Below are 13,353 nucleotides of genomic sequence, written 5' to 3' on the forward strand. Positions count from 1 at the left end.
GACTTTAGCATAGTCATGCATGAAGTAAAAGCAGTCCGTACAACAGCAGCAACGAGTTTGCCTTGAATTTGGGGCTGGGGGCAGTGTCATGAGAGGAATTACTTTAGTGTGGAGGTTTGCCTGGTCCACTAAGTGGCCAAATGACCAACAGCTGGTAGGAGGTTGCACGCTATCGCTTAGAGCAGCGGTTGCCAGTGTGGCACTGCGGGTGAAGTGGTACCCTTGAGGTCTTCCCCTGGCACCCTCAAACTCTTTCGGCACATCCAGTCACTGTGCCTCGGTCAAATTTGAAGGAGGGAGAGTGATGCTCTTCCTCACTTCCTCTTGCACCTCTATGCTTTTCCCTGCACAGATTAATAATCTTTTTCCTAGAACCCTGAGAAAAGTGGTGTGTGTGTGCATGCATGTGTGCTTCCTCTCTTTCTGCCCCTCTGTGGTGGAAATGGATGATCTGGGGAATGAGAAGGGATCAGAGCAGGTGGTGCCCACATCAAAAATCCAAATCTCCCCACAGGCCTAAAAATGTTAGCCACCCCCAACAACAGCATGCCAGCTGCCCTTTGGGGCGATACATGGATTATTTAGGAACATTTAATTTCTTTGTGTTCTTTCTCTTCCTTTTTATTGGTTTTTTAATTTTTATATAGACACATATATAGAGGGATATAACCTTAATGGCAGAAGGGAATAGAAATCTAATAAAGAAACAATAAATGCACAAAACTCCAGTAAGTCCTGCATAGCAATAGACAAAACAGCTGCCCCGAAACTGCTCAGATTTGTAGCCCTAGAAGCAGTTTGTTTCTTGCCGGAGGCAAAGAATTCTGTGTATGACATGAGAGCCTGCCATGGCCTTTTAGTTAGCATCACCCATTAAAAGCAGCTTCTGGTGTTGCTTTCTTAGAGTGCTGCACATAAACCTCCACTATCGCCCCACTCAATAACCCCAACATTTCCAGATCTGTGCCAAAGACCAAGAACGCCTCAAAGCAGGAGGCTCTCTATTCATATCAATAGAGAGCAGTTCAGCACGACGGTGCCTTGAATGTCTAATAATAGTCCTCCATAAATCCTACACTGATGAGGTAACATGGCTTTTTTTACAAGTGAGGGAAGGAGGGCGTGTGCATGGCACACTGAACAGAAAATGCTAGCCGGGAGCAGTTGGGATGGGGGTGTAGTGTCCTTGACTGCCACTGACAGGGAAATTTTACCCCACCCCCAAGAGTTCCCTCACACTGCAGAGGGGAAATTATATCCCTTTTATACAGGGCAGACTCCTGGTTAAATGGGTTATACTCCCTCTTACCACAGCAGGCAGCCTCATGTCCAAATTAAAACAACACCAACACACACACACACAAGTGTTTGTGCAGCACTTACATTAATCCAGGGGTGATTCATAAACTGAGAAATTGTCATCCTCTCCGTTGGGTCTGTCTTCAGCAGCAGACGAATTAGCTGTTTAACTGAGAAGCAAAAAGACAACCATCGATGACAAGATCCTACAAAATTCAAACTATTAAGAACCCTTGAACTCTTGTCACTCTTCCTCTGCTATCGAGTCAGAAAAAAGTCTGACACTTACAGATGATGGTATAAAACATGGGAAACTGCCTTATACCAAGTCCATCCATCTGGATTCTCCCATCCAGCTCCGAATTGTCTACAATGATTGGCAGCAGCTCTCCGGGGTTTGAGACAGAGGCATTCCCAGCCTTACCTGGAATCATCAGGGATCAAACCTGGAGCCTTCTGTATGCAAAGTGTATGCTCTACCACTTATATACTATTTATTTAATAATAGGCCAGGTGAAGAAGTTACCCCTGCCTGCTCCAGCTGCCCACCATAAGACCAACTACCAGTTACCCCATGGGAAGGATTCCCAGAGAGCGTGATTGCCTGATCCTGTGCTGAGAGGAGCCTGGACTGGCTCCTCTCTGCACAAAGCCATCTGTCACCAGCTGAAAGTGAGAAGGATCCTCATGATGTGCTAAATGTTGTAATTCCTTACAGTGTGTTTTTAAATTGCATTGATGTTACTTGGAAGGATTTGTATCCTGAAACATGGGATAGGAATAATCGCAATAAATGTATAGCTGCAAAGAGAGAGCAAAAGAGATGAAAGGTGTGAAGCGGGAGAAATAACAAAATTACAGAGTTTCACAAGCTGAGCTGTAAAAATACTCTTTGCTGCAGGTGATTAGATCCACATTTGACTGCCCAACCCTAATCAGATTTATACAGAAGTTCCACCAAGTTAAAAAGAACTTGCTTCCTAACTTGCATGGTTAGGACTGCAGGCAAAACATTTGTACCATCTTATATAAAGTTTCTACAGTTCGTTTAGTCCCATGATATGTACCGGTAGGCATTGGTCACATGTTCATCCTTGTGGAAATAAACATGTGAAGAAGAAGCAGGCCCCTCCCTCTACACTTTCACCCAAACCTGTGAACACAGCCTGCCTGCACAACTGTTGTAAACACATAGGCTCCATTCACAGGTCCAGCTGGAAGTGCATGTGTGTGTGTGTCCACAGATTCACTTTTCACATGGGGCCATGATCTTATGATATGTCCAGAAAAAGGTTAGAATTCATGACATTTTCCAAGCCTGGAGCACAGTGAAGTCTGATTTTGACATAACAGATCAGCAGAATTTTAAATGCAGGAATGGCTTATGCTTCTAAATTTCTGCTAAATAAATAACATGTGAAGTACTGATCCATGCTTTTGAAATAAATCCTTGGAGCACATAGGTCTGACTTTGGATACCTCTCATCTGCACCCCGACTAATGCGTACCTAAATCAGCCCTTCAGTTCTGACTTAGGAACACTGGTAAAGTGAGATTCATTCCTAACAATGACTGTAGTAACCAACAACTTAGGTTTGGGGTTCTGATTGATCACAGGTGTCTCAGGGTGGCAGAAGGGGGAGGCATTTCCCACACATTCCCCCCCTCCCTCAACTCACTCTCTTAATGAGGTGCTCATGTCCAAGATTACACAGGAGTCCTGTAAACCTCCTTCTGCTGGCCAAGCAGAACACAACATTTCCCTGCAGCTATCCCTAGGACAGCTCAGAAAGGAGCTGGTGTTTCTAACAGGAAACAGGATTTGGGGGTATGCAGGATTTCTTAGATGGATGGATGACAGGGCCTTCTTCTATTACTGATAAACATAGTTGTGACAGTACAGTGTGACCTGTATTTGCTGCAGCTTCTCTGTGAACTAAGGATGGTTCACCCATTATGTACATCAGCTGCAACTATCAGATGCCTATGATTGTACCAACAAAGCTGGCCCGGAGGTGGAAAAATGACTCTACTATGGTGTATCAGTAAGCTACTCACGACACCACACACATGCTGCCTCATCCCTCTGCTACAAAATCTGCTTAGGGAGCATCATGCCTGCAAGCAGTAGATGTTACTGAAGTTGTAGCACATGTCAACAAGGCACTACAACAGCCAGTTCAATAGACAAAGAAAATGCCACAGAAGTAATGATGGTGCCCTGGAACAACACTTGTTACTGGGATCCCATTCCTGCCCACTTTTTTTTTTTGCTGGTGCAGCACTTTTCTTCATCCCCACTCTAATGTAAGTGTTGGGTTTGAAGGAATGGTATTTGAGAAACAGAGTTAATTTAGTAGTATTTTGCGTTTCTGAAACTTCTTTACATCGTGTGTAAGAGGCAGGTGTTTACTTTTCATAAACTCTAGGAGGTTTAACAAAATCTTGTAGGAAGTTACCATCTAGCAAGTTAGTTCATTGGCACATCTAGTTCAGTACTATCTACAACAGGATTTCCCAAAGTGTGGCCCATGGACCATTGGTGGTTCATAAGCATCATTTCGGTGGTCCGCAATAGCAACATTTGCATCTAGCACACAAATTACAATTGCTAGACAACAGGCAGAAGTGGTCCGCCAAGATCCTCAGCAATCTTCAAGTGGTTCAGGGGTAAAAAAAAGTTTGGGAACCACTGGTCTACAGTATGATCCACGGGCAGCAGCAGCTCCACAAAATTTCAGACTGAGTTCTCTCCCAGCCCTATGTGGAGTTGCCTGGGATTGTATCTGGGACCTTCTGCATGCATGCAAGGTGGACACTCTACCAATGAGCTACATTCCTTTTATTGTAGAGATCTCCAAGTAGCCTATATGCTGGGCCAGTCTCACCACAGAATATTTAGAACATTAAGCACACACACCATTGATACACAAGTACCAGAAAGTACACAGGGGAATCCATTTACCTTCATCAGATACCTCTGACCATTCAGGATTTGGAAATCCATACTGCCCCATCCGAATTCTTCTCTTCATTCCAGGAGAAATGGCCTGACCAGTGTTGGAGTAGAAAGGAGGGAATCCACACAAGCTGCAAAAGAGTGGGATGTAGAGAAGAAATTGTACTGTCTGGGAAATGACCACATCTTTGTCTCCTCCCTGACCTTCCCCACAACTTCAGCAGTCCCATGCACAATCCCAGATGTCTGTTGATTCTTCTGATGGAATGAGTAATATCCCAGTGACTAATTATCTGAGTGTAGCATAAAAGGAAACATCATTTTAAAATACCATTGATTGCGGCTGGGTGTAGTTTGGGATAGAAGGGAAGTGTTTATTCATACTTGACATGTAAAGGGCTCTACTTCATTACTCTATTCCTCCCCCACTTTACACTTACAGAATGTACATGATGACACCAAGAGACCACATATCGCAGGATTTGTCATACTTCTCAGGACCAAGGACTTCTGGGGCTGAGTGGGATGGGGAAGAGAACCAAAAGAACTGTGAATGTCAGTTTCTCTTATTTTGATCACAAACTACAAATATTTGCATTTTTAAAATTAAAAAAGCTGTTACTGGTTGAAAGAATACTTTCAGTATTTGTACATGAACCCCACGAGTGCTGGTGAAGCTTGACAAATATTTCATGGTATTTTACACCTTGTGCAAGTGTGTTTGTTCTGAACTGGTGTTCCTTGTGTTCAGGCTTTGGCTCCTCACTTCCTGAGCCATCAGTGCTCTCATCCCATGCTGGAAAGGCTGAGCACTGTGCTTTGATGGTGCCATCTAAGATGCAGTATCAGCCCATCTGAGTCATCAGACACCTGGGTCAATTTCTGCTCACTAGGCCCTGCAAAGCCTAGCCTCAGAGCATGTTCCTCAGCCTGTTCAACTTGTTACTTGGGTTTCTTGGACACTGGCTGCCTAAGCTCCAGCCCGCTATCCTACTTGTTTTGAACCATGCACCAGATCTGGTCCACTTGAACTGGCAAGCAAGATCCTAACCCTGGTTCTGGTACCTGACAGCCTGGAGCCTGACCTTTGCAGAGATCTGAAAGTGGGAGGTGGGGAGGTTTTTTTTTCTTCTAAAGCACAATTATGTTCTCCCCCTGGACTTAACAACTAAAGAGAAAAGTGGGGGGACGGACATGCAGACTCACCTACGTAATAGGGAGTATAACAGGGAGTCTGCAGCGCATTCTGCACCGTTGTCTCTTTGGCAAATCCAAAGTCTGTAAGCTTCAGTACTGCATCCTTCGCTTTAGATGTATAAAGCAGGTTTTCTGGCTGTGATGGTGTCAAGAGAGAAACATAAAATGAGGCTGAACAGGAGAGGTTTTTGGGGGGAAGCTCTATTCAACTGTAGGCTTTGTTCTGTTCCTCTAGGCTGATAGGTGGTGTAGTGCCCAGCATCAAGTTTGTATTTTATTATCAGCAGATTGCAATGTGGTGATGCAGATTTTAAATAAACATCAGGCCTTCTTCAATAAGTCTTTTAAAAATGCACTGAGCTTCTGGACAACTGTATACTTAGAAGATACTTGGGATCCTGACCAAGATGGTTCTTCTTCGCACAATTAAAAACTGGGACACACTAGTTCCTCTCAATGTAGTAACATGGCCTGTGTCAAGTCACCACTGTCCATTTTCTTGTTATAGTTTAGGCATTTCTCTTCTCTGCCAAGGCACTTTTCAAGCCTCACCTTGACATCTCTGTGGGCGATGTTCATCCCATGTAGATACTGAATGGCTGTTCCAATGTCTCTCATTATTTCAGAGGCCTCTAGAAATAAAAATTCATGAGAAAGGTCACATTAACATTCCCTCCATACTTCAAAGATATGCAGCTAGGCAATGCTTCTGACTAGCAACTAGCTTGTTTGTTTGCAGGGCTAGTGTCAAGACAGGGGGAAAACTAAAATTAGCCCCAACAGCTGTGTTTTGGGTTTTGCAAATGACTATGCCTCCACGCATCTTAAACTCTCCTGCTCTGCAGCACCCTTCCTAGAAGGCAACATAAAAATGACCAGAAAGTCATGGATGGTGCAGACGTACAGTATACACAACTTGTTCCTGTGATATGACTAACCAGTTCACACCTAAACTGATAGCAGGGTTTTGAATGCCTTTTGAGCCCTCAGACTTGAGCAGAGAGACGTAAAATGCAAAGCTGAAAGGATAAACACCTACCATCTACTACTCAGTGATCTAAAGATCTCATTGCACTTTCTATGTTTGAACGTATAGTTTATAATCGCCAGTCTGGTTTGGATACCTGTTTGGACCTATGAGGCATACGTCACCTAAAGCCTGTTGGCAGAAGCCATGCATGAGGGCTTCTGCTTGTGCAATGGGGCTTCCTCTCTCAGAATTGGCTCTGGGAGATCAGATTGGCAGGCCTCCAACAGTGCATAGGAGAGGGGGTGGGGAATCATTGTTCTATGGCTAGCTGACATGCATATGCAGACAGAATGTTCAACAGAATTCAGCACAGTGTGATGCTGAATTCTACCCATGGACAGCCTATATTAAATTACAGTATGTGTTTAAGTCAGGATCAGAGGAATATTCTCATTGTTACTGTCAACTGACAACATTCCCCCCCCCGTTACGTTATATTTCCAATGATACTTTAAAAAAATGTTTAAAAAAATGGTGAAGTTTTAAGCTCCTTCACCTGGTTCCACAAAGTGCCTGGGGAAGAAGCAGCTGCTGAGAGTTCCTGGGCAAAACACAGTAGGGCCTCCCTTTCATCTGAATGACCTGGCTCCACACTATCATAGCCATTGCAGCTTGACAGAGGAGGGAGTTGTACACCTCCATTCCAAATTATGATCCAGACTGATTTGGGTTTTCTTTCTGACAAAAAGCCACTAGCTCCCCACGTGAGATTCCACAAGCTCTTTACACACACACACACACACACACACACACACACACAGAGAGAGAGAGAGAGAGAGAGAGAGAGAGAGAGAGAGAGTGAGTTTTGTTTTTGTTTTAAATGCTGTACCTTTTTCTGTGAAAGCTTGGTCGCCTCGTTCCTGGATCCTGCTGAACAGCTCCCCTCCCTCCATGCTGTGAACAAAGTGCAAACACACAGAGGATTCAGAATGCAATCACAAAGGGGGTCCCATCTCAGTAGCTTGTTTTTTTTATGAATACTGCTAGGTTTCCACTTCCTATCTGCTGTGTGCATTTCTAGTATTAGCTTTATTATCCTTGGTCAAGACGTTGTTACTATAGCCTTATGACATAGATGAAGGCCTTAGTAACTATTTTGCCTCACAGTTGTTCAAATGCCTAAAACAGCCCTGATATAAAGAAACTATGATGCTTGTTCTGTAGCTGTTGCTGATTGGATTCAAAGTGTCCTGCTCACAGAGTTTTAGAGCTTTGGGGTGCTTTCTAGGAGCATTCAGATACAGTGGTACCTCAGTTTTAAGTACACAATTGGTTCCAGAAGTCTGTACTTAACCTGAAGCGTACTTAACCTGAAGCGAACTTTCCCATTGAAAGTAATGGAAAGTGGATTAATCCGTCCCAGACGGGTGTGTGGAGTACTTAAACTGATAGTACTCAAAGTAAAGCATACTTAAATCGAGGTATGACTGTACTTGGAAAGCAAGGCTGCAAAAGTACATGGGAGAGAAGGCAGCAATCTTCCCCTTGCCTACCCCTCAGATACAGGCATAGCAATATCTCTGTAAACTTCAGTTCTGCCACTTGTTACGTTATATTTCATATATACAGTGTTGTTGTTTTAAAAAAATGTTTAGGGGTACTCTCATTTTCCTACTCATATTGGAATGCTGCCCCTCAATGAGGCCAAACTTAGATTCACAAAATGTTTAGGGGTATGTGTCCCCCAAGAAAAAATGCACCGCATAAATATTTTCTACCACATTGCTTCTTGACCAGGTTGCAATCTTGCACACAAGCTACTTTAATCACACTAACTTCTATAGGATTTAATCTACTTTAAAGCACACAGGATCACAGCTTAAATCCTATTGAAATTAATGGGCTTTAAAGTAGCCCGTGTGCAGAATGGAACCTACATATGAATGAGCAGGAAGAAAACAAACAAAAAAGCCCAGAAAAGCTTTAATGCCTGCGGTTTTAATATAGAGGCAGGCTCTTCAGAGAAAGCTGAATCACTGCTCTTTGTTGACCCTACTGGAAATGAGCACATCAGACAGTACTGCAGGAAGGCAAAGAGTAATCCCTGTTGTTCTGATGCCATCAAAATTCTGAAAAGTACAAGAAAAACAACAGAGGCAGCAAAAGGAGGGGAAGATAACACACAAATGAAAGATAGAATCAAAGCCGGCCCTATCAAAACTCTGCATAAGAAACCACATAGTGATAAAGAGAAAAAATGTGATCTGAGCAAACATTTGTAGGCCCATTATGTGAAATGGAAGCCTTAAAACCAAGATGTGGGAAGCTAGGCTTGCCTATATCTCCATTGACTTTGATGCAAGTCAGACAGTTTCCTATGTACCTACTCAGTGTTCAGCTTACAAATTTGGCTCTGAACAATATATTGCAGGGCGGTGGGGGTTTTCAACACACCAGCACTGACTCCACCCTCTGCATCTCCTCCAGGTTTTTGAGAGCTTGCCAAAACAGCATTTCAACTACATTCATTTATTCACCATCTCAGATCATGTCTGCACAGGATCATCATGTCTTTACAGGAGCATTCACAAACATACAACCCCGAAAAGCCTGTCCTGGCAACAAAGGGAATATTAACATTATTTATTCAGGAAGTTGTCGGTGTGCTTCAAAACAGAGTTCTTTGTTAACAGCAGAATTGTCAGCCTCCTAGGATGTCTGGAGAAAGTTGGTCCAAACAAACAAGAGCCAGAGTGTGGCCTAGTGGTTGGGGTGTTGGTTTGATCCCCGTACACCAAGGTTCAATCTCCATATGGGGCAGCTGCATATTCCTGCATTGCAAAGGGTTGGACTAGATGATCCTTGGAGCCTCTTCCAACTCTACAATTCTATGCTATCCTGTCTCCAGCACAGCTAAGACCTTCTCACCTTCTATTTTCTCTGGCAATTTTGTTGCTTCTCTGACCTATGGCAACAGGGCATTGTTGGTTGTTGTTTAGTCGTTTAGTCGTGTCTGACTTTGTGACCCCATGGACCAGAGCACGCCAGGCACTCCTGTCTTCCACTGCCTCCTGCAGTTTGGTCAGACTCATGTTGGTGGCTTCGAGAACACTGTCCAACCATCTTGTCCTCTGTCGTCCCCTTCTCCCAGTGCCCTCCATCTTTCCCAACATCAGGGTCTTTTCCAGGGAGTCTTCTCATGAGGTGGCCAAAGTATTGGAGCCTCAGCTTCCCGATCTGTCCTTCCAGTGAGCACTCACAGGGCATTAGTGTCTTCTTTAAGCTTAACTCCTCTCCTCTCTCCTCTTGCAAGCCTGAATAACCACCCTGGAAATGTATGAACTGAATGGCAATATGCAGTTCAATCAGACATCAGCATCAACCACAGAGCAGGGAGGGATATGCTCTTCAAATTTTGCCTTGTTGGGTTTCTTACGAACTTCTGGTTGGCCACTGTAGGAAAGCAGATGCTGAACTAGACAAGCCTTTGGTCTGATCCTACAGCAATGTTCTTGTAATCTGCTTCCCACTACGTTAGGCATGGTTGAGCTCAATGCAAACTTCTGAAAGGGAGTGGATCACCACAAGGTGCTGCTATTGTTTCTTCAGGGCCAGAATGGACTCTGCTCTCACGCAAACATGTGCCGTCACTGATCAAAGTCAAAGCAGTGAATGGTTTGAACTGGACTAGCCTTCTGTGTGTGGAACAATAGTCACTCACAGAGAATAATGAAAGAAAAGACAAACGAAGAATGGTGCACATACACAGCACAGCACATTGCCTTCCCCAAGGTTCTGTGTTGCTGTTGTTCTAAAGATTTTGCCCCCCATCCCCCATAATTCCAGAAAACTTTGTAAAGCCACATTCTGCTGGAGAACCACTTATGTCCATGTGGATATGGCAGTATGAATCATACTGCCAACAATAGCTCATGTACTGCTAGAATGCACACTTTATAAAGATTTGAGGAGTGAGGTTATTACCCCTCTACTACTATCCATACCAGTTCGCTCAACTATTGCTACCCTGTCTTTTCTTCAGCATAGCTGCCATGTTTTCCCTTTTCTCACGAGGAAGCCTATTCAGCATAAGGGAATTTCCCTTAAAAAAAGGGATAACTTGGCAGCTATGTTCTTCAGGCAGATCAAGATAACTAGGTGACAGCAAAAACTGCAAATTTTTTAGCAGGGGCAATTAGAACAAGATTTGAATAATTTTCTAGCATTCTTCAGCTTTAAAAAAAACCAAAAAAGAAAGCCTATTGGCTCACATGTTTATTTGTGGCTAAATTTACCGTAGTCAATTTTGTCATTTGTATTGATGTAAATCTCCAGAATGTATTTTGTATAGCTAACTATTTAGCTCTATCCCCATACCATTCCATGATGATCAGGATGCACCTCTTCCCATGATGTATGTTCTCATAAACATCCAGGACGTGGACGATGTGTGGACAGCCCGAAGCCCGCCAATGATGATCCACTTCCTGCCGTGCTTTTGGGCTATCATACAAGAGCTGCAAAGGGAAAAGAAACAGGAATAATGGTAACATTTGCCTTCCTGGACCACCATACTCAGAATTCTGATGGACATGGAGCAAATATCTCACTGGGCTGGACAACTGCTAGAGGGGGCAGCCACATCCCCCCCCCCAGAACAAACACGGGGACCTGACTGTGAAGTTGCTCTGTGCCTGGGAAAAAGCAATTTCACAAAATAGTGCCTACCCTGTTGGACTAGAGAAACATTAAAGCTACTAGCTCTATGATATCAATCCTGACCCAAATGCACTGGCTATCAATTAGTTTCTAGGCCCAGTTCAAAGTGCTGGTTTTGACCTATAAAGCCTTAAACAGCTCAGGACCACAGTACCTCAAGGACTGCCTCTCCCCATATGAACCAACCTGGCCCCTGCAATCATCATCTGAGGCCCTTTTTTGTGCGCCTTCTCCATGAGAGATCTGGAGGGTGGCAACACGAGAACAGGCCTTTGGTGGCTCCCTGCTTGTGGAATGCTCTCCCTAGGGATGCTTGCCTGGTGCCTTCGTTGCAGATCTTTAGGCACCAGTCAAAATTTAGCCTAGGCCTTGGGCAAATTTAATCAATTAATTAAAAAGGAATTAGCCTAGGCCTTTGGCTAATTAAACAATATATGGCCTTTTCAACTGCGTATGGGGGTATTATTTTTGTTTGTTACTATGGTATGCATTTTTCTGTATTCATATTGGAAACCACCCTGTGATCTTTGGATGGGTAGGCATAGAAATTTTAAGAACAACAATAAATGTTAACCAGACAGACCACCTCGGGGACTCTCAGCCACCCTAGCTCATCCTGGAAGGGCTGAATTCTGCTGACACCTCTCTGTAGTCAGGTGCCTATTGCATAGAGGCCAACAAGCTTGCCTGCAAAAGTAGATTAGTGCGGGGATGTGGAGCAGAGCAGGAAAAGCAAAGGTTTTAATCTCTTCTTTCCCACTCAGGAAGGCACAAAATAACCCTTTCCCAGTAGCACACTCAGACTGTGAAATGTAAGCACTAGCAAGGAAGAATGGGGGGAGAGAGAGAGAGGACTTCTTCCTGACAGCAGCAACACCTAGTTTGAATGGAGTTAGATGTTTCAGCTCTTCAGACAAAGTAGGGATGGTTTGCTTCCCTTTCTCTCTACTCCAGTCAGCACAGAAACGGGCTATTGCAAAAAGCACTTGGGGGCCTTCCAGCAACCAAGGATTGTTAAATACACTGTGACTGTATGAATATGCTTCCTGAATGTTAAACCAACCTCATGCATTCCAAGGGTCACTGACTGTGTTCTTATGCTTCAGTCCCTGCTATAAGCTGAAACAACTTTATTTTGAAGCATCCACTAACACTCCCCCATTAGGGCAGAGATTTGCTTCAACCCTCACAACAGATTTATATCTTAAGTATCTATCCCCAAAGATCACACTGGAAAATACTCCAAGCAGCACCGGCTTTCCCCCCTAATGTGACTGTCTGGCTTCTCACGCCTCAAGATCTGGCCAGAGAAATCCGAACTCTGTGTCGAGAAAAGCAGGGTTCTGAAACATGTATGCACATTAGACCAACATCTAGAAATGTTTATAACTGGTCATGGGGTGGAGCAAAGATATGAAGCACATGAAATTTGACCCCTTTGAAATACAATATGTCTTATTCAGCAGTCCCTCTGTGTTCTGAAATTTCATGATGCATTATCTCACACACACTGCAGTTGCAGAGATGTTGCTTTTTTTTTAAAAAAATGAAAGTTAAAGTTCCCATGACATCCAATACTCCTGTTCATGTTTATTCTCCACTTGTGAGGTTTACCCCAGAGTAAAAGGTAAAGGGACCCCTGACCATTAGGTCCAGTCGTGACCGACTCTGGGGTTGCGGCGCTCATCTCGCGTTATTGGCCAAGGGAGCCGGTGTACAGCTTCCAGGTCATGTGGCCAGCATGACAAAGCCGCTTCTGGCGAACCAGAGCAGTGCACAGAAACACCATTTACCTTCCCGCTGTAGCGGTACCTATTTGCCTACTTGCACTTTGACGTGCTTTCGAACTGCTAGGTTGGCAGGAGCTGGGACCGAGCAACGGGAGCTCACCCCGTCGCGGGGATTCGAACCGCCGAACTTCTGATCGGGAAGCCCTAGGCTCTGTGGTTTAACCCACAGCGCCACCTGCATCCCTACTCAAGAGTAGGCCTATTGAAATTAATGGACTCTAAATAAAACTGAGCTGAATAACACTCCTGGAATTCTTATACCCCTAAAGTTTAGACATAACTGCTGAAGCAGAATCCCAGGGAGGCATCATAACAGCTTCTTTTCCTACACAGAGGTAATGCCCAGGTAAGGAAAGGCAAACACATACACAGTCACCTATTCAGTTCTTGGCTTGAGCTTATTTTGCTATGAATACCTC

At 44.1% G+C, this 13,353-nt stretch overlaps 1 protein-coding gene across 2 annotated transcripts in view; it reads right to left on the minus strand.

The window, feature by feature from the left end:
* Nucleotides 1–13,353, minus strand: part of MAPKAPK3 (MAPK activated protein kinase 3) — a 70,984-nt gene that overhangs the window by 9,830 nt on the left and 47,801 nt on the right. For both annotated transcript variants that reach the window (XM_035106063.2, XM_035106064.2), the window contains exons 3-9: nucleotides 10,803–10,942; nucleotides 7,315–7,379; nucleotides 6,008–6,087; nucleotides 5,465–5,591; nucleotides 4,699–4,774; nucleotides 4,265–4,389; nucleotides 1,384–1,469 (exon numbers count right to left, since the gene is read on the minus strand). In XM_035106063.2, the coding sequence (XP_034961954.1) occupies nucleotides 1,384–1,469; nucleotides 4,265–4,389; nucleotides 4,699–4,774; nucleotides 5,465–5,591; nucleotides 6,008–6,087; nucleotides 7,315–7,379; nucleotides 10,803–10,942 (699 nt within the window). The remainder of the gene's footprint in view (nucleotides 1–1,383; nucleotides 1,470–4,264; nucleotides 4,390–4,698; nucleotides 4,775–5,464; nucleotides 5,592–6,007; nucleotides 6,088–7,314; nucleotides 7,380–10,802; nucleotides 10,943–13,353) is intronic.

The sequence above is a fragment of the Zootoca vivipara genome, chromosome 2, assembly GCF_963506605.1.
Source record: "Zootoca vivipara chromosome 2, rZooViv1.1, whole genome shotgun sequence".
NCBI classification, from domain to species: domain Eukaryota; kingdom Metazoa; phylum Chordata; class Lepidosauria; order Squamata; family Lacertidae; genus Zootoca; species Zootoca vivipara.